Source organism: Coturnix japonica, chromosome 6, assembly GCF_001577835.2.
Source record: "Coturnix japonica isolate 7356 chromosome 6, Coturnix japonica 2.1, whole genome shotgun sequence".
In the NCBI taxonomy this organism is placed as follows: domain Eukaryota; kingdom Metazoa; phylum Chordata; class Aves; order Galliformes; family Phasianidae; genus Coturnix; species Coturnix japonica.
In genome coordinates, this window is record NC_029521.1 from 9,240,365 (window position 1) to 9,260,930 (window position 20,566).

The 20,566-nt window shown below is 52.5% G+C and overlaps 3 protein-coding genes across 5 annotated transcripts in view; all 3 read right to left on the bottom strand.

Annotated features, from left to right (window-relative positions):
- Positions 1–828, bottom strand: part of CDH23 (cadherin related 23) — a 126,191-nt gene extending 125,363 nt beyond the window's left edge. Inside the window, exon 1 of the mRNA XM_015866412.2 lies at positions 717–828. The gene's annotated coding sequence lies outside the window, so the exon portion shown is untranslated. The remainder of the gene's footprint in view (positions 1–716) is intronic.
- Positions 829–3,598: 2,770 nt separating this feature from the next.
- Positions 3,599–10,815, bottom strand: SLC29A3 (solute carrier family 29 member 3). 2 transcript variants are annotated; one of them, XM_015866469.2, is made up of 6 exons: positions 10,648–10,815; positions 9,746–9,997; positions 7,443–7,525; positions 6,930–7,156; positions 6,020–6,182; positions 3,599–5,359 (listed from the first exon to the last, which is right to left on the bottom strand). In XM_015866469.2, exons 1-6 carry the CDS (start codon positions 10,798–10,800, stop codon positions 4,696–4,698), a joined length of 1,542 nt encoding a protein of 513 aa, XP_015721955.1. In that variant the 5' UTR covers positions 10,801–10,815; the 3' UTR covers positions 3,599–4,695. The 2 variants fall into 2 exon arrangements, with proteins under 2 accessions (XP_015721955.1, XP_015721957.1); XM_015866471.2 differs by lacking the exon at positions 9,746–9,997.
- A 1,193-nt stretch (positions 10,816–12,008) lies between these two features.
- UNC5B (unc-5 netrin receptor B) overlaps positions 12,009–20,566 on the bottom strand; it is a 30,452-nt gene continuing 21,894 nt past the window's right edge. Inside the window, exons 5-17 of one of the 2 annotated variants that reach the window (XM_015866463.2) lie at positions 20,277–20,457; positions 19,801–19,968; positions 19,477–19,641; positions 18,865–18,897; positions 17,969–18,163; positions 17,114–17,503; positions 16,931–17,018; positions 16,685–16,853; positions 16,340–16,573; positions 15,582–15,731; positions 15,200–15,364; positions 14,929–15,107; positions 12,009–14,465 (exon numbers count right to left, since the gene is read on the bottom strand). In XM_015866463.2, coding sequence (XP_015721949.1) covers positions 14,300–14,465; positions 14,929–15,107; positions 15,200–15,364; positions 15,582–15,731; positions 16,340–16,573; positions 16,685–16,853; positions 16,931–17,018; positions 17,114–17,503; positions 17,969–18,163; positions 18,865–18,897; positions 19,477–19,641; positions 19,801–19,968; positions 20,277–20,457 — 2,283 coding nt within the window. In that variant the 3' untranslated portion in view covers positions 12,009–14,299. The remainder of the gene's footprint in view (positions 14,466–14,928; positions 15,108–15,199; positions 15,365–15,581; positions 15,732–16,339; positions 16,574–16,684; positions 16,854–16,930; positions 17,019–17,113; positions 17,504–17,968; positions 18,164–18,864; positions 18,898–19,476; positions 19,642–19,800; positions 19,969–20,276; positions 20,458–20,566) is intronic. The other variant, XM_015866464.2, reaches the window with a different exon arrangement.

A 20,566-nucleotide genomic window follows, 5' to 3' on the forward strand; every position in this document is an offset into this window, starting at 1 on the left:
CATCCCATGTTACAGAATTCACTCAGTCCTCTCCAAGATTACAGGTCCAAGCTCAACACCCCTTCAGAGCATCCCCCAGATGGTGCAGCCCTGGCTCAGTGCCTCTCCCATATCTCCCCTTCATTACAAGGTCCATCTTTAACCCCCTCCCAAGAAAGGGGCCTGGCAGCACACTGCTACCAGCACACTGGCAGCTGCCTATTGCAAAAAGAACTTCAACCCAAGGCACACATTGGGCACACAAAGTTTTAACTCAGCCTCTATTTCTGGTTTCTTTTCAAATTATTAGCTTGTGTAAGAGGGCTGAGCAGGTCCACAAGCCCAGCATAAATCATACATGAGTGGAACAAGATACAGGCAGCACACTAGCATCAGTATCATGCTCAGAAGCGTGCCTGTGCCTGCATACAGTTATTATTCTTAAACACCTCTCCCTTGGGTACCCAGTGTTACCAGGACAGTGCCACTGACACACTCTTCCACTCAACCCTCTGCAGAAATCCCTGCTGATCTCATGGGTGGCTGCAGCCTTACAAGCAACAGGCATCTGGATGGGGGCAAGAAGGAAGATGGGTCCCCAAGAGGATTAGGGCAGCACTATTCTCATCTCTCCGTGGAGCAGCTTGTTACTCAGTGACAAAATTAGGAACTACACCCTCACCACTTCCCACAAGTAACTCCTAATCAAAAGCCCTCGCAGACCCTTGCACACTCACCTTCACATCCCTCTTCCTCGCACAGCAGTTGGCAAATGCCTCCGCAGGCCCAGGAGGGGATAATTAAGCCCTTGCCTCTTGCACAGCTTCTGCTAATTAAGCAATTACCTCAGCTCCTCCGCTGATTGATCTGGACTGGGCAGGGGGTTGCACCTTGGGCATGAGGGGTCCGTGGGGGGAGGGGGGCGGCGCAGGGCAGCTCTGCGTTGCAACACACACCAGAGCCAGTCCCTGGGTGTCCGCTTGCAGCTGCGTGGGGTTAAGCACGTGTCCCTGCAGAGTGCAGGCAGTTCCCGCAGCTAGCTGAGATGCCGGCCAATAATTTCACCTCGTGCTTTTGCTCTGGGTCTGCTCTCAGGAGCTCATCCTAAAATTGTAGCTTTCTTTTGTTGTTGTGGGTGACAGCGAGCCGTTGTCCGGCATCAAATTCATCTCCAAGCTCGCATTCAGGCCAGCGCTAGGATCACACTGTTTGCTCAGGAGTTATGGGTGGAGCAAAGCGAAGCCCCCTGTAGAAGAGCAGAACAGACGCTTTCTTTTCCCGTTCTTGCTCTCCACAGGCAGAGCAGGAGGTGCCATCTGCAGGCGCAGCATCGCACGGCACCTTGTGCCAGCACATCACCGCCTCGGCTCCAGGACACATCCCTTACATCCCAGCTGAGAGCGGCCCTCGGCTCCCGGAGCTGAGATCCAATGGGCCCGACCACACGTGGCCATCGGGGTGATGAACAAGGAAAGTTTCCGAGCGCACGTTGTTCTGTCGGCGCAGCCCAGCAGAGCACAAGGCGCTCTAATCACAAGCTACAGTCCTTCACCATCTGGTTAGAGCCTAATTACAAATGCAGGAAAATAATGTGCTTTACAATTGCACCAGTAAATGCTGTAAATGATTTAAATGCATGCATATGTTCCCTGCAGAATTCAGCATGCATCTGCGGCTTCTTCTCCTTGCGCTAGGCACACAAATCAAGGAAAAAATACCCAACTCTGACGAACAGAACGTCCCTAGGATGGTGATTTTTATCCCTTCTTCTTCCCCCCTGCTGGAATAGCAAACGGGGCCTTTTTGTAACAATTCATTCAGCAGCGTTTTCTTTGCTCCCATTTTAAAAACTGTTTATCGCCGCCGTGTAAATATAGTACAAATTACCCCATAAAGCACTCAGAAGGAGCACGGCAGCCGGGTAAGCCTGCAGCTGGCTGGTGTTGTTTCAAAGCAGAGCCGCTGTGTGGGGCGGACTGGGGGAAGAGCTGGCTGCGGGGTCCCGGCTCTGCTCGGCTCAGCTGCCGGGAATGGGGCCCCTGAGCTGGGGTTTGGGGTCTCCAGCCGTGCTCTGGCTCAGGCTGCAAAGTCATGGAGGTTTGCCAAGCCAATGAAAGCTTCCACTCAGCCAGCATCTGCAGAGGGGAAAATGGTTAAAGGATGGGGTGGGATGGGATTGATCTTTCTCTTAGGGATGGTTCTGACTGAAGACACCAGGATGCTATGTGCTGCTGAGAGGATGCCCTGCATGGAGCTGTGGTCCACACAGTGATGGGTACCACATGCCTCCACCCTTGCAATCCAGGCATCAAGCCGCCAAATGGAAAGCTTCCGCAGCTGCTTTTGACCCAGCATCCTGGCCAAACACTAAAAGGATGGATCCTGCCCCAAAAAGCATGCACAGCAGGGCAGCCAGGAGGCAGCTTCTCTTCTGCCCTCTCAGCGTGCATCACCACCAAGGCGATGCTGGAGGACAGTGAGGTGGTTTCAAAGATGCCTCCACCTGCCAAATATTCACAGTGTCATGCCAAGGGCTCTGGACCATGTGTTGCAGATGGAGAGGTGGCAGGAGGTATTGTTCCCATCACTCAGCAGTGGGGACAGCCCACATAAGGCTTTGGAGATCAGAAAGTCACTTGCAAACCACGTGAGGCAAGCATCATGCCATAATACACTTTTCCTTTCCTCCCAGAGCACACTGCTCGGCTTTAAAGCTCTCAGAGCCCTCACACACAAGCTCCAGAACTGGCAGCGAAATAGCTGGCACCACTAAGGACAGAAAGCACACAAAAAGGGTCGGGCACAAGCTCAGCCATTCTCTTTTGAGCAGAAGCTGCAACAGATGCGTTCTCCTCCACTTCCTGCCCTTCCATCCAAGCCCCCTCTGTACCATCTTCCCATTTTTGTTCTTCCATTTCACAGCCTCTACCCTCCCGTGGCTGCTTGGCCGTGGAGCCCAGGCGGGTGCAGGAGGCAGCGCAGGGCACGGTGGCACTGCAGGCTGCTTTGGCAGCAACGCCAGCCCTGGGCACTGCACAATCAGCAGCTCTTCCCCTTGGCAGCGAGCAGGCATCCAGGAGAGTTTTGATTGAGTTTCACTTCACGAGTCCACACTCATGAATTCTGCAGGAATCTGCTCGGCTCACTCCATGCCAAGCCCTGCGGTGATCACAGTGGTCCTTTCCCCAACAGCCAGATCACGGCACCACACGAAACCCTCAGCAAGCACCAGCCTGATCCTTAGCTGGGTGTCCGAACCTACAATAGCAAGGGTGAGAAGAAGCCAGGCTGGCATCATTTGGCTCCAGGCTGCTGCAATGAAGGGTTAGGAAGTCAGTGTTTGACAACCAAATTCACTTACAGATCTACAGCAGAGCTGTATCTTTCCAACACATGCAGAAGACATTGAAAACATTTACAGCTCTGCTCATCTCTGTGAAGCAGCTGAGGATGTGGTATGAGCCAGAGTCCATCTGGCAGAGCCTTTTTGGATTCTGGCTCCATCCCATCGTGCACATGGGGAGCGGCACCATAGGACGTGGTCAGTCATGGCAGAAAGGAACCTGAATTGTGTCCCAGCCCATCCAGCTCCAAGAGAAATCACTCCAGGCACCAGTGCTTACACAGAAATAACTTTATTACCGATGGTATCGGACAATCAAGTCCTGTCTTGAGAGGTATTCAGTAATTTCACTCTGTAACATCACAGAGAGGATGAGCAGATGTGCAAAGCAGACAGTAAACGAATCAGACCTCATAACATCTGGTATCTGTGGAATACCAAATGACACAGAGCAGAAGACCTCTATTCTGCCTTTAAAAGCCCACCAAGGCCACTTGAAGCTAAAGACATAGGTATATGAGATACCACCGGGGTGTGCCCAGCCCTGAGCATTTCCATCTCAGAAATTACACCAAACACAGGAAGAAACTCTCTTTGCATCCAGAGCTGCTCACTGTCTAACCAGAGGATTAGAAATGTTAATGCCACCACTAGTGCCTGTGCTGTTGATTACAGAGCCTATGTGTGCAAAGTTGAGTACTGTAAATCTTCTCCTCTCCATCATACACCCTATTACTGGGGGTCACAGTAACTCATCCCCCTGAAAGCACCTGGGGACTGTCACGCCACCTGTTTGCTGTAATTAATCAATTTTCTGCTGTGAACTCAGTAATTGTAACATCAGAGCCCCTTCAGCAACTCTCCCCAATTTTACTGACCTCTCTCAACCCAGGCTAAGGACACCTTAAAACAGGGGACCTCTTCGCATTCCAGTTGCCTTAGGATTCACCTGTAAATCAATAGGGTAGTGTACAAAATCATCATCTTCACAACTGCACCCAGCAGCACAGAAAAGCAAACAGCCACAGGCTGGAAAAATCATCTGAAAAAATCAATGCACGAGAAAGTGCAAGTGGAATCTCCCTTGCACACACCAAGGTTTCCCTTTCCTTAGAGAAATCCCTCTGCCCTGCTGCTATTCACCCTCTAGGCTCACTGAAGGCTTCAAGGGCTGAAGTAGCTTTGTTTCCTTGCTACAATTGGGGTTTTATGCAGCAAGATGCCCATTGCCAGCGGCATTTTAATGAGGGAAGGATTTCTTTGACTGCTCAGGCATTCCCATTTCTACCTTGCAGTCAAGGCTTTTGGTCCCTTTTGTTTGTTCCCTAACTCCTCCTGGCTAGGCAAGCCAAGAGCATCCCTATAACTCTGCCCTAGATGAGGTGCACAACCAGTACGGAGCACGCAGAGCCCAGGGCGAGCCCCAGGACCAGATAGAAGCTCATCACCACCCCTGCTGCCTCAGCCAGCTCCTTGGGAACGATCTTGGGGCCATAGACAAGGGCCAACGTCCCCAGGTAGCCATTGCTGAGACCCAGCAGTGTAGTGAAGGCCACCGGGTAGATGTCACGATTGAAGAGCACTGTCCTTATGTGGGCCCGGGGCTGGTAGTTGCAGAGGATGAAAAGTGGAAGGAAGATGGTCCTGAGGAGGACAAGGGTATGCAGCAGCCTGCTGTTGGGGCCAGGCACCTGAATCCAGGCGGTGATCTGCCGCCCACACCAGTCAGCAAAGTTATACAGCAGGAAGCTGGTAAGTGGCACAAAGTACTTGGTGGCCCATGGGCTGCCCGAGGCCTGGTGGACAGACTGGATACTGGAGGAGAGCGAAGGGAAGATGATGATGGAGACAAAGAAGACATAGAATAGGCAGGAGCCAAGGGCAACAGTCTTGCGCAGGATGGGGCGCAGTGGAGGGACAGCAGTGCTTTGGGGCACGCTGTGTTCCGGGCCTCCTGGCTCTGCTTCGTCCTCTGTGAGGCTGCTGGGTGACGTGGCGGCCAGTGATGGGTGCTCCCAATGGCTTCCCATGTAATACCTGAAAAATGGAGGAGGAAGATCATACAGAAGTTGGAAATTTGGGGTGGGAGGGGTTTCAGCAGCACCTTCACCAGCAGCTCCTGAGGAACACGTCTCAGTGGGCACGGTGATGATGGGCTGGTGGCTGGGCTACATGATCATGGGATCACAGAACCACAAAGCTGGAAAAGCCCTCAGCTTACCCAGCCCACCCCCCCCACACTGCCCATGTCCCTCAGTGCCACATCCCCACAGCTCTGCAACACCTCCTGGGATGGTGACTCCCCTGCCCCCTTGGGCAGCCTGTGCTACTGCATCACTGCTCTTCTGGAGATGAAATGTGTCCTACTGCCCAAACTGAACCTCCCCTGGCACAACTTGAGGCCATTCCCTCCAGTCCTGTTGCTGTTACCTGGAATCAGAGGCTGATCCCTATCTCACCACTGCCTCTTCTCTGGCCATTATAGAGAATAAGGTCTCCCCTGCACCTCCTCTTCTCCTGACTGACCCATCCCAGCTCCCTCAGCCAGTCCCAATAAGATGTGCTCCAAACCCCAAATAGCATTACTGCCCTTCTCTGGACACATTCTAGCAGCCCATGACAAGCTCCATCCCATGATTTTGGCCAAATGGAGGCCAGCAGAGCTGCTTGGTGGGTGCTGCCAGAGCCTGGCCATACCTGGAGTACTCCAGGCGGGGCAGCAGGAGGTACACCATGATGCAGACTACGAGGAAGATGTCCGCCGTGAGGAAGTAGGCCAGAGCACTATCAGTCACATCAGCTGCTGCCGCCAGGTCGATGATGGAGGCGATGGCACTGACTGTGCCTCCCATGGCCTGACCTGCAAGGTGGCTGTTTGTGGGGAGTGGCCAAACCAGAGGCCCCTTGAGTCCCCTCCATCATGTCACACCTCAGTCAGCATGTGACCCAGCCCAACAGGCCAAACTCATTAAAACACTCTTGTTTCAGCCCCAGGAAAAATGCCTCCATCTCCATTTGATTTTTTTTTTTTTTCCCCTCCTCTTTCCTCATGGTTTCTCAACCGTCCTACAGCACATTCATAATGTTATCAACACCAGCAAGCCTCCAGGGAGCTCATCACTCACAGCTCCCCGCGTGCCCCTCATCACTTATGGAAATGCATGTAAATTCTCAGGGAGGAAACAAGGCAACATTTAAGATTCCTCCAGATGCAAAGTGAGGAGTGGAAGGACAGCATCTACCCACATGGGGAAAGCACAGATCACGCCATGGCTTTGGCTGTGGGTACTGTGAGGGATGCTGGCCTTTGGGCAGGGATGGTGAAGGTCTGTCCCTGCTGAGACATCAGCACTGGGGACTGCAGGGCATTTGCAGAAATGAGAGCGCTGGCTCATGTGACCCACCATGCTTCTCGTTCAGCAACTTCCCTTTATCTCAGTCTGCAAGTTTTTGGTTTAGTTTTTTTTTTCTTTGTAGGGCAAAGTGAAGTTTCTAAAATAGACACCACGTGACAAAATGCCAGATGCAAAGGGAATAAACCCAACCCACAGCAACCCATAGAGTACAACCGCAGCAGGAGGGGACCCTTCACACTCAGGACACGCACCTGCCAGCAGTGCCTGCGAGTTCCTCATGGGGAAGCGGCTGCTCAAGCCCAGGATGCTGCTGGTGAAGATGGTGGAGGCACCACTGACCACCACCACGCAGACAATGGTGAGTGCAAAGAAAGAGGTGGTCCAGGAGGATGTATCCACCTTCACCAGCACCGTGATCACCAGGAAGATGGACAGCATGATGAAGAGGGAGGACAGGATGCGAACGCTGGCAGGTACCCTGGAGACAGCAGGGAGGAACAATTCCATGACCTTCCTCTAAAACTCCCTGTTCTGAACCCATGTTCTACCCTCATTTTAAAACTGTAATTTAATAGGCATGACGCCGGGAGCAGCATCTCTTTTGCTGCAAGGATCAAATAAAATCTACTTCAAAATAAAAAAAGCCAAAGGTGGAGGAGATCACTGTTTGAGCAAGGAGGTTACTTGTTACAAAGGCTCTCAGCTCACCCATGGGGCAGAAAGGAGAGAGGGGCAGAGGGGAAGGCAGCCCACCCCGCACACACCTGTTGACCAGCAGGAAGTTTCCAACCAGGCACAGCACCGAGGGCACAGTTGAAGCGATGGAGATGTAACTCTCAAAGTAATCCTGCCAGGAAAAAGGGGGGGAAAGGAAAGGTCAGCTGGAGCAATGGAGAGAGTTCCAGCTCCTAAACCTGGCATGACACAGCACAAAAGGTGCTACTGCCCAACCCCAGCATGCAGCCAGGAACCAGGAGGTGTTTGGCACCTTTGCTCTGCCTGCTCCAGGTTTCTCTGCAGCTTTGCACCGTCTTCTTTTAATCAGTTTACAAGCATGTTAATTTATTCCTCACCATCAAGAGCTTTACTGCAAGCGACGGGAAATCTAATAATCGCTCCTAGAGGGGCTGTAGACACGGAGATGTAAATGCCTGCACTTACCGCATCAGCTTGGGAAGCAGCAGGCTCAAAGCTCTGCAGACATACAATGAATTAGGGAAGAGAGACAAAACAACAGGCTAAAACTAAGCCTTATTTACCAACCTACCCCAAAAAAAGCCCCCGGGGATATTTAATACGCTTCCAAGTTAATTTTCTTTTTGAGGCGGTGGTGAGGAAACAAAGCTTTAGAAAGCTTTGCACCAAGCAGAAGTACATCTGCACTCCTGGTGATGCTGTGCTTCAAGCACCATGGGGAAACGCTCGTTTGCTTGCACGAGCAGCAGGAAAGGAATTTGAGAAAGTATTTAAGAAACTTGGGAGTCTGAGCAGCACTCGGTCACCCAGGGAAATTTTACTCCACCTTCCGCATGGCCAAATGCTGCTGGACGAGAAGGAACAAGCAGAAGTGTTTCAATTGCTATTGTTTCTGACTAAAAGGAAAGCAAGAACAAAGACTACGAGCTAGCTCTTCTATTTCTGCTGACTCTCTGCAATGGCCTGCATCACTCCTGTGGAGGTGGTTTGAAACAAAACCATAAAACAACAGAACCACTGACCAGCAGAAAGCATCACCATACCCAGAGGATGGGAGTGTCGTACACTGGGATGTGTTGGGCTTGATTCACAAACCATTTGCAAGTTTTAAGCCTTTGAGAGAGTCTTAGCCATGACCAGAGTGCTTTCCAGAAGGGCTGAAGGGGCTGATGGCTTTCCTTTTGATTCTGCTTAATCATCAGAGAAGACCCAGGTTGCTCTGCACTGACAGAAGTAACAACCCTCATGCTCAGGAGCATGCTGTGTATGTTCAGATGCCAGCACTTCACCAAGCAAGGAAACAAACTCAACTGTGCCCTTACACCAGTTATTGCACCAAGGATAGAGGCTCTGCATGGAAAAAGGAAAAACATCTTTTTTTTTAACAGATAAATGATCTGAGCAGGGATACAGAGATCCTTAAAACAGGAGTTTTTAGGACAGAGATGTTAGTACTGGAGGAAAATAAGGTTCTCTGGATAGACCACCTTCCATCCTAACACTGCCCAAGCATGAAAGTCTTTCATGATGCTGAGAGAGCACTTCCAAAGACACCCATTTTACTCCAAAGCTTCTTATTAAAAAATTCCATGGGACAAGCTCCCTGCAGAAGCAATAGGAGTGGGTGGGATGCGGGAGGACATCATGCTTCACACCCTACCCTGAACATCCTCTCCAGCACTGATGAAGGGCACTCAGCACCCAGCCTGGCTGCATCATTATGGTGTCCAACAGCTTAACTCACCCAGGATCCCCATCTGCACCAGCACGCTGATGCTCCAGCATTGTGGTCTTAGCAACACCAGCTGCAGTGTACTTCCTCCCCATCAAAAGAAGCCCAGATAGCAGGCTTCAGAGCTACCAAAACCAGTACAGCCACGGGTACCATACTGGTGGCAGAAAGCACTGAGAAAACGTGGGTGTTGCATGGGGCTCCGTGCTTATGAAAAAATGTGCCCAAACCACCTGAACAAGCTGGGCAGCAGGAGGAGCGGATGCAGACTCATCACAGCCACACTTTTTTTCAGCCAGAAGGAAACAGCACTGCTTTGGAGAAGGAGCAAAGAAACAAATGGAGGCCATGCCTGCTGGGGACAAGGAGGAGCAAGAGGAGGTTTTTGTGAGAAGGCAGCTATCTGAAGGAAAAGAAGTGCCTTGTGTGCCCACTTGCTAGCAGGCCTGCAGCCCCCAGTGTGTATCAATCACAGCGTGACATCGTATGTGCCAGGAGCCAGATGTTTATGGCCACAGCAGCTACTGTGGTCACACCTGCCTGACCATTTAAGAACCTCCAGAGTGACCCCACTGCCACCAGGATGGCACACTGCTTGGCTGTGTGACCCATTGGTGGTGCCAACCAGTGCACACTCACCCGCAGGTCAGAGGGGGCCGGTTCTGCCTGCTCCGAGCAGTTCTGTAGCTTATATGCCCAGTAGTGCTTGGCTGTGATGAAGAAGTTCCATGGCAGCAGCGACCCGACGCCCAGCAGGAAGAAGATCACATAAGCCCCATAGAGGTGGTCACTCGGCTTCGGCCGGCCAGCTCTGTTCACTGAAGGCTCCTCAATCAGCGGCTCTTCCTCCGTGGGAAAGCTGCTGCCTGCTGGGTGCATGGCACCGGCACGCTGCAAAACAGCCACGTGAAGGGGGTTAGCAGGTGGGAGGCAGCAGGAACTGCCCAATAGGTGCCCAGCTGAACTGCTATGAGGAACTTAGGACGGCTGCAAGCTGAAAACTCCAATGGTGAGACTGAGACAGGTCTGCCACAGCAGCACTGTGTGCCCATCCAGCAGGCAGCACGGCACCTGGCCCTGCTCATCGCAGCTAATAATTAACCTGTGCCCACATTCCCTTTTCCCTCTTGTAAGCAGGAAACCCAGCTCCTACAAGGCTCAGAGGAACATCATAACAGCACATGACCTCCCGCAGCACATCAGCCCGTGCACTGACCCATCAACCAGGCTTCTCAAAGCGTCCTGGAAGCTGACCTCATGCCCCCAGGCTTGTAAACTAACTCAGCACGGTGAGGGCTTTGTTAAGCCACTCGTAAAACCGGTGCAACAGCAGCGGGCTTTGCAAGGCGACTGCACAAGCCGCGCAGCTCCGCCAGGCTCTGCCCAATGGACCCCCCCGGCAAAAGCTGCGCTGAAGGCCCCGCTAAAGCTGCAAGGGGAGAAACCGTCGGAAAGGAGAGATTTTGCAGAAATCCTCCCAGCAAGATGGAGAGAAGCGCTCCGTGACGTCCCTCCACCCGCAGCCCCGCAGCCCCACTTACTCGGGCGCCGCACGCCCCGTCGGGTCCTTCCGGGCCGGGCCGGGCCGGGATGCGCCGCCAACAGCGCCCAGCTCCGCCCCGAGGGGTGGTCCCGACCCGGCCCCCGGGCGGTACCGAGGCGGACGGAAGGGAAGCGGCGGGAGGCGGTAGCATCACTTCCTCCCCTGTTTTCTTCTTCGCTCTTTGGTTCCCGACGTGTTTCCACTTATATTCAAGGCATATTTTCAGCCTTTTTTCTCTCCTTTCCTCCCGTTTTTAATGGGGATAACGAGGGCACCCCTCAGAGCTTGGTTGTATTTGAAAACTCCGGAGGTTGAGCACATCACCCCTTGCCAAGGGTTGGATATTAGGGCACATTTCTCCTTTGGAAGAGCAGTGATGCAGTGGCACAGGCTGCCCAGGGAGGTGGTGGGGTCACCATCCCTGGAGGTGCTGCAGAGCCATGGAGATGTGGCACTGAGGGGGATGGACACACACACACAGACACACACACACACACAGTGATTTATCTTTGCGACCAGCAGAGCAGAAGCTCATGCCCAACCCACATCACCGATGGCAGTGCACTGAGCTGGAAAGGCTCTGTAGGAGCACAGGGGGATTTCTGCAGAGGTTTCTTCTTGGGATTTTCATCCACATTGATGCACCAGGCTGGAAAAGCACCTGAGGAACAAGCGCAGTCTCATCCGAGTCAGTAACCCATCAGCTCCAAGGGATCTGTCTGATATTTCTGACCTGCTGCAGTCTATCATGTCAAAAGAACCACTCTTGGAGAAGAGCTTCTGATCAGAACACAGTGGATCGTGACAGCCGAGCAGGGTAAACAAAGCCAGGCTGTGCTGAACGAAGCTGTGATGGTCCCTCTAGTCAGCATTACCCACACCCCAGAGATGTTCCATGCTGCAGACACACAGGTCATCTCCGGTCAGTTCAATGCTCTGACTGCATTTTTGGGCCAAGGGGGAAGAAAGGGTCAAGTATTCCAATAGGATCACATCCCATGCTGCAGGAGAACAAGAAAGGCAGCCACCCCCTACAATGACCCCAAGCCACGATGGCCAAGGGTTATACCCAAAGCAAAGTGCCATTGTTCCTTGGGAGTGTCCAACTGAAAGCAGGTGGGGGGAAAACCACCTGGGGTGGCCAGGATGACCTCCAGAGCTGAACTCCAGGGTCCCCATAACCCCCCCCCCAGTGCAGTACTTCCAAGGGCAGCAGGGTACGCAGGCACAGAGCTCCACAGCCATCAAGCCCAGTGGGAACCAACTGGTGAGTGATGCACGCAGGAGGAGAGAGCAGATTGTCTATTTTTTTTTTTCTTTTAATTATTAGACTAGGAAATATAATTTATTGCATAAAAATTAATTTGTTACAATAGGAACGCTAAACTTTATTTACAGTTCTTTAGTTTACAGAATAAACAGAATGCAGACGAGAGGATGCCCCCAGGCCCATCCCCTGGACGTATAAATATGGAGACAGACACTGCCAGCACCACATGGCCCACAGCCACAAGGCCGGCAATGAATGGCCCCTAAAGGGAGGAGAGACAGACGCAGACAGACAGGCTGGGAAGGACAGATGGACGGATGGGCAGCCGCGTGCTCCACAGAGCAGACAGCGGGAATGAGAGCGAGAGAGATTCAGATGTGCCCCGTCCCGCACCCAAAAAGAGCAGCTCGCCTCCCACAGAGGAGTTGCCAAAGCCCTATTTGATACCAGCAGCCGCTTCGTTAGAGCAGTTCTTCATTTTTACCCTAGATTTACTTCTTCCCCTCAGCTCAGGGATGGGGTGTCACTGATTGGATGCTTAAATGCCACCTGAAGGAGAGAGGAAACCTTTCCTCGATGGCAAAGGGATTCACCCAGAAGCCTTCCCACCCCAAGCTTCCAACCTGGAAAAACTATTTTTTATTTTAATAGACAATTTTCTAAGATACAACAATCACCGAGTAAATACTTCTACCTGCAGGTAATCTCTATGTTTAGCCTTCATTGACACACCATACCTTTGTGATGAACCTCGTTTACCCTACGTTACTTTCCATTCATCACACAACTTCTCCACTGTTATAAAAAGTCAACTATAGGAATAAAGGGAGAAAATAAAGGAGGTGCAATGGGATGGAAACCTAATGGCTGCTTACGTGCTGGAATGCTTAGCCTGGCTCCCAACCTGGAGACCCTTACCAGCAAGGTAGCGAGGTAGAACTCAGCACAGGACCAAAAGAAACCCAAAGAAAACAAACCAAGGACTCCATTGGCATTGCTTTCCAACTCCAACAAGAAGCCAACACTTCAAAATGCTGGGTAGCACAGGGCATGTCCATAATTCCAGTGGGCTTTGTGCAAACGTGCAGCAACCCTGATATGTGCAATGGCACAGTGACCCCCAGACACTGTCCTCTGACCTCATGCAGAAACAGGTCCTATATGGATCTCCCCAAGGCAGCCCGCAGCTCTACACTTTCCTCCCTGCATCCCTGCCAAAATACTGACCCAAAACCAGGGAGCCCAGAGTGATGTGGTCTGCACCCTGACCCCAAGCTTGGGGAACGAACTGCACCATCTGGGTTTCTGTTAAAAAAATACTTTGGCCTGTGCCTAGCGCCGGGCTGAAGTCTTTGGTTTGTATTTCTCTATATGAAGGCGCAGTCATCCTAAAATCTCCCCCAGAACTATGCTGGGGAAGAATTCATGAATGGATTTGGCATCCCCTGCTAACACCACAAGGGATGGAGACAGAGCCCAGCGATGGAGGAGGAGGAGCATGGGGACAGGGGCACCGTGCTGTGCCACTCCATACAGAAAGCCATGGAGAGGAAGCAGGGCAGCAACCCTCCTGTATGCCTGCATCCCCCACTCCATGGGACTGCCATCAGGGAGGGGAACATGCAGTGAAAACCTGGGGGAGGGTCTCAGCTCACCCTGAAGCACAGGGGAATAGAGGCACTTAACCCTATGGACTTCCTGGGGTCCCAGGACATGTAAACAAGGTTTGCTCAGCTCGACCGCACGCTTTCCCTACAAAAGAGCGTTATTTAAATCTCTCTCTGCCACTCTGACCACAACAGTGCTCTTCTTCTCTCTCTCACACATACACACAAACAAAAAGATTTATAAATCTTTTTTTTTCTTTTTCCTTATTATTATTTTTTTTTTTTTTTAAAAAGGACTCATCCAAAGATCTGGATAATAAATTATTCGCGTTTCCTAAGAAACTGTGTCGGTTTTTTTTTGTTTGTTTTTTGTTTTTTTCCTTTTTTTCTTCCTTTCCTACTTGCTTTATGAAGCTGTCTGAAGCCTTCGACAGAAATAAGCTGCTTGCCTAGGTTGTACTCATCTCTTCAATGCAGAAATGCTATCAGAGGAGGAGAACCAGATGGGAAGGAACCCAGAGGAGAAGGAAAGCCCCCGCTGCCTCAGCTTGAGAAGCCCCAGTTCCTCCAGCATCACCAATGCCACCCAAGAGGAGGAGGAACGCCGTTTAACACTTGAATTGCTTGTAAACGCTGAGGATCGGTCCGTAAGGCTGACAGTGAAGTGGGGAGGGAGAAGCTGGGCCCTCGGCCCTTCCTCATTCAGCCCCCATGCAGGGACAGGTGCTGGGAAAGGTCCCCCTTTGCAATCCCCCTGGAGCAAGGGAGCACCATCAGCAGTCACCTTCCGTGGCCATGACCACCAGCATCTCGCTCTTGCCCATCTCTTCTAAGGCACTGGCCAAGGTGTTGAGATCACCATCATCTTGGTGCTCGGCTTCCCATAAGTCCAGGATCACCCCAGTGGGGCTGGCTTTGGTGGCAAAGTAGTTCAGATACCTGCACAGGAGAAGCAGAAAGAAGATGCACGTTGGCACAGTATCCTTTGTGGATGGAAGGTTGGATGCTGCCAGAGCAGCCAACCTCTTTGCAGTGTGAACCATGACAGGAATGCCATGATGCAAATGCCAAAGCCCTTGAGTCACTGTCTGTGTTTTTATACAGAGCCAGCATTCGTGCAAAAGCAGTGCAAGCTTTGTTTCACTGAAATCATTGACCATGCCCCCTCCCTTCCTTTGGGCCTTATAGGTGATTCCAGATGGGAACATCACAAGCATGGACCCAGATGAACAAGGGCCAGGCCAAAACGAGGACAGATCCAGACCACAGCACATGTATATGGATGTTAAGAACAATGAGCAGATATCTCTGTATCTCTAGGTGGACTTCTGTGGATGTATACAACCTGGCTAGATGCAATCTAGCCTGGACAGAGCACAGAGCAAAGCTTGGGGAGACCCACCGGTCCATGGAAAGTTTCTGGGCGAGAAGTCTCCAGTCGTTTCCCCTGGAGTTGGGAGCATCCAGGCTGTTGCAGATCTTCTGCCGGATGGAGAGGGGGATTTTGAAGGCGTAGGGTCCCAGCTGGGTGGTGGGGGCACTGCTGTTGTGTGAGTGGAGGGTGTCGAAGGAGTTGGCATGCTGTGAGGGGAAAAGAGAGATTTTTGAGCAGAGGGTTGGGATGAACTCAAGTCACTGCCTGCATATCCCCTGGTTGTCCCCCTCCAGCTCACCTCTCCCAGCGTGATGTGGAGTTGGAAGATCTGCCCTTCCCCTTCTACCTGCCGGACGCAGATCTTGCAGGTGAGCTCTGTGGAGGCTTGGCTGTACCTCTCCAGTGTGAAGGTGCAGTGCAGGTTCCGCTGGCAGCCACTCCAGATGTGGTAGAATGGGATTTCCTGCAGAGCACCAAAGCAGGGGCTCAGCCAAGGGGAAATCCCATCTCCTCCAGCCACCCCATGGGGATGAGGTGGGAAAGAGAGACCCCATAAACAGCATCCCACCAGGAAATTAAAACAGATCCCCTTCCTCTTCCATCCCTTCAGGAGTGAATCCTATAATTAATACAAGGGCAACCAGTGCCCATCACCCTGGGGATCCCAGGTGGCTCCTCACCTGGTACTTGGCCAGCAGCTTGCTCCTCCACAACGAGTGGGGGATGTCGTGGATGGAGAGACGCAGGTTGTGGTAGCTGTCCTTGAAGGGCAGGGGCTTGGGCTCCTCCAGCAGGTATCCACCCAGCGTTCGCTCCAATTCCAGCACCTCCTGTGCATAGAGAGACAGGTGACATCAGCCACAGGATCTCAACTCACCCCACTCCCAGCCCAACCTTCAGCTTAGATTTGTGAACTTGCACAAAATCCAAGAAGCACAGTGCTGCCTACACCTCCACCTAGAGGCACTAGAGCAATCCTGACGTGGCAGGACAAGGCACAGAGAATTAAACAACCACCACACCAGTGGTGGCCCATGCAGCCCTGACTGGCCCACAGTATAGGAGGGATGAGGAGCTGTTGGAAGCAGGTCCATAGAAGTGCTACAAAGATGATCAAAATCTGGAGCACTTCTCCTATGAAGAAAGGTTGAGGGAGCTGGACTTGTTCAGTCTGGAGAAAAGAAGGCTCTGGGGAGATCTCACTGAAGCCCTTCCAGTACTTGAAAGAAGCTTATAAGCAAGGGAAGCAACTGTTTATATGGTCTATTAGAGCTGTGGGTGCCCATCCCTGGAGGTTGCCAGTGCCATGGATGGAGCCCTGGGCAGCCTGAGCTGCTGGTGGACAGCCAACCCATGGCAGGGGTTGGAACTCAGTTATCTCTAAGGTCCCTTTTAACCCAAGCCTTTCTATGATTCTATGATGATGCCTCTACTGTACCTTCAGTGCATCTGGTGTGTCCTCCAGGCAGTAGACCTTGAGGCTGTACTCCAGGGAAGTGCAGATGGCAGGGGCAAAGATGGCCAGCTGGAGCCTCTTGATGGCCGACCTGGAGTAGGACTCGCCCACAAAAACGTAGGTGCCCAGCTGGTCTAGTAGGATGTGGCAGGACTTGGCTTCCAGCTGGCAGTAGCAGGGGGTATTGAGAGTCTCCTCATCCAGGGTCACCACTTCCTAGAGGGAGAGATGGAAACAAAAGCTTAGGGTCAGTCTTTTGCTTGGGGGATGTTGTGTTCCACAGCACTTGGGGTCTTGGCTGGCCACAGGGCTGGGCTCACACCGTACCTCCCAGTTCCCCTGGTGGGACTGTGTTTTCAGCTGGAAAATCCAGTCTGAGGAGCTGACATCTGCGCAGTGAGGAATGGTGAGGACGACAGGGCGGCACAGCAGCAGGCCGGTGGGTCCGCAGGTCACCGCTGGGCTCAGCACTGTCTGCGTTCCCTCGGAGGGCAAGCTGGCAACAGGGGACACCGGTTGGACAGGGAGACCCACGGCAGGTGAGAAGGGCAGAGGGAAAGCAGTGTGACTTACAGTCCGCTCTCCGCCTTGTTGATGACCAGGTACATCTCGTAGAACTTTCCCTGTGGGATGGCTCCATGCGGCACCAGCAGGCTCACCCCTAGTGCAGCACACACAGCATTAGGCCCCAAACAAGGGAACAATCCCTCAGTTATCTTACACCCAAAGCAGACATTTCCCCAGCGCGAGGCTTACCAGTGCCGGGGATGGTTAGCCTCCCCCCCAGGTAGCTGAAAGTCCCACTGGCACTGGTGCCATGCTCCCGAGGCAGGCTGAGGAGGTGCTGGGAGCCCTGCTGGGCTTTGCTCCGCATGTTCACAAATGGGCTGCTGCTGTCCCCTGGGAAGGTGCCAGCAGCGGGGATTCCCCCCAGCAAGTCCGTCCCATCATGCAGCCCCGGTGAAGAGGAGGTGGTGGAAGAGTTGTAGACCTTGATCTTGAGGTTGGGGAGTGGGTCGAGCAAGGGGGAGTTGGTCATGGGGATCTTGTCGGAGGAGTCCTGCAGAGCATACATAGGGCCCCGGTACACCCCCGCATTGGCTGTCAGGTCCGGCTGCATGGAGGGGTGCAACAGCTGAGGGTTGTCTGTGGGAAGAAACAATGAGAATGGAAAACTGCTCCTTAACTGGAGGATGCCCGTGAAAATCCCTCCTTGCCCAGCACAGGATGGAGGGCACACGGTGAGTGAGCACAGTGCAGGGCTAAAGCTACACTAATACACCAATAAAGAGCCCTTGGCTTTCATACATCAGCAGGTTCCCCTAAAACCAGGCTGGAAGTTCACCAGAACCCTTCTCCTTACACGTTTCTATGACCAACAGCCAGATTCAGCCTCCGCTTCAGCTAACTTTTTAACTCAGAAGGCGGTGAGGTGCTGGCACTGCTGCCCAGAGAAGCAGTGGGTGCCCCATCCTTGGTGGTGCCCAAGGCCACATATGGAGCACTGATCTGGTGGGGGGCAACCAGCCCATGGCAGGGGTTGGGGCTGAATGGGCTTTGAGATCCCTTCCCACCCAAACCATTCTGTGATGTTCTGATATGATCTCTCACCGTGCCGGGCAGTCTTGAAGTTGACTGGGTGGAAGCCTCCGGTTAGGGCAGCTGATGAGTCTGTGATGTCAGTGTCAAAGTCCCGGCACCTCCTCCGGTACACCACCACCCCCACAGCCATGAGGATGACAATGAAGACGAAAATGGCCACCACCAGTCCGGCATACAGGGCTACATCACCTGTGGCCTCCAGCACTGAGAGGGAGGAGAGAAATCAGGTCGAAACATTAGATTTATTCAGCTTCAGCTCAAAGTCATCAACCTTACTATCCTAACATAGTCCTGAGGAGTGAATATAATACCTATGTGCATATCATATATATATATATACCCAAGCTATACATTCACCTGGAAAGAGCAAGTGTCGTAACACCTATGCAGACAGCCCTCAGCATCCCCACCGCCTCTCACTCTACCACAGGGCTCTTGATCTTTAAATATTTGGTATATTTTGGATGGGGACATAGGAAGAAAGAAGAGGGATGAAGAGGGAAACTGTGGGCCAGAAGGAAAGGTTCACCCCCTCATCCACCAGTGTCAAGCTTGGGATTACTTGATATTAAAAAAATAACTCTGGGGCTCCCAATTCGAGGAAGGGTGTCCTTGCTTAGGGGGACAATGCTTGGAGCATCTTTGGTGGAACAACACCAGGTGCATCATGCTCTACCCAAAAACTGCATGCAGCCAGCAGCAAAAAGAGGGACAGGAGCAGAGTAGGAAAGCGAAGTCATCACTGCAGCTTTTCAAGCACAGCGTGTAGGAGTTCTGAGGCAGGTTTTAGTTGTTCCCTCTTCCCACCCAGTCCTTCCCCAGCAGACAACACAGAGCCCTGCCATGGGTGAAACCAAAGCGATGCAGTGCAGAAGAAATCAAATGGCCATGAAATGAGCACTTACGGTGGCTTTTGGGTTCGCTTAGAACTCTTTTATCTGTGAGGAAAAACAAAGTTAGAAAACAAAAGGTGAAGATGGCATGATGGGGGTGGAATGACACAAAAGGCAGGCACAGCCAGGCAGGGGCAGGGAGCGGGAACATGAGGCAGCTCTACAGGTGGCTCTGCTGCCACCACGCCTTCATCATTCCCACTGCCAAATTTCCATTGTCCTGGGATATAAGTCCCACACCTCTACTCTAATGCTGGAGCAGGAGGCTTTTGGGGCTGAGAAAGGGGAAATTGGTGTCACATAGCAGTAGGTGGCAGCATTAGCCTTCAGTGAGCCTGCTTGCAGTGCAGCACGCATCACTAGTGCTGCTTTTTCCCCATAAACCTGGACGCTAGCTGCTGCTGCTCCAGAGCTCTTGCTGAGTACTGACATTTTCACAGCGGGGCTAAGGAAACCAAAGGATCGACTCCACTGCCAACAAACAGCATTATTTCAGCACAGACCCCAAACCTAGTATCTCATGTGACAGCTAGATCCCACGGCAGCCATCAGAAATCCCCCAAGCCTTAGCACCAGCTGACAGCTAGCTCTAAGTTAACATTTCTTTCAGTGCAGCATACTCACTGTGCAAGCAGAGCCCGTCGGTGCAGTTCTTGGAGTCCAGCAGCCCGCCGCTGCAATCCTTGCCACCATTGCGTGGAGCCGGCGCAGAGCACTCCCTCCTGCGCCAGTGGGTGCACTCAGTGCTGCATGCTGACCACTTGCTCCACTCCGTCCATGCGCCATCCACTGCAGGACACCAAACACAGACAGGATGCTGGAGACATGACTACCAACAGCAGGAAGGTGCTGGCACCCATCTAAGGGTGACCTCCTCCCCAACCCAACATGAGGAGCATGGCTGGAGAATGCAGCTAGTGTAGGACAGCAGGTTTGCAACCCCCTTACCTGGGCAGAGCGTGGTGCAGGTTATTTTCTGGAAGGGCTGCCCATCACAGAAGGAGCCACCGTTGAGTGGGGCAGGGTTGGTGCATGTCCGGGTGCGCTTCTGCCAGCCCCGGCCACAGCGGTTGTTGCAAGGAGACCACTCAGACCAGGTGGACCAGCCACCATTCACTGCAGGAAGGGACAGCCATGGGAACATGTGATGCACAAAGCCAGAGCAATGCAGTATCAAGAGCCCATTTTGGCAGCGAAGGCTCAGATGGTCCCACCTCCAACTAGGAAGGCTTGTGGATACCTACATTTAAGAACATCCTAATAACACGCCCTAATGACCTGGTCGACATGCCAGTTCTGCAGGCTTTGGCCATTACTCAACATAATGCAATGCCCAGTGCAGCTCCCTCCTACCATCTCCAGCAAGTGCCCACAGTCCCCTCTGCTCACAGAGTTGGCCCCTTCCCAAAAGCAAGAACCAGTACCATAGACAATGACAGCAGCTGTGGTGCTTCGGCGCTTGGCTACGATGTTCTTGGCCATGCAGGTGTAATTAGCAGTGTCCAAGAGCCGGGCCTGCTTGATGATGAGGTTGTGATCGATGGTGATGAGGAAGTTGGTGTCCTGCGTGGGATCAATGACATCCTCATTCCTTAGCCACTCCACCTGGTGAGGGAAAGGGTCAGAAGGGATAAGGATGTGGGGCAAGATGGTGGCTAAGCTAAAGGGGAACTCAGCCAGGTAGAACATATCACAGGTTTTGGTGGAAAAGGCC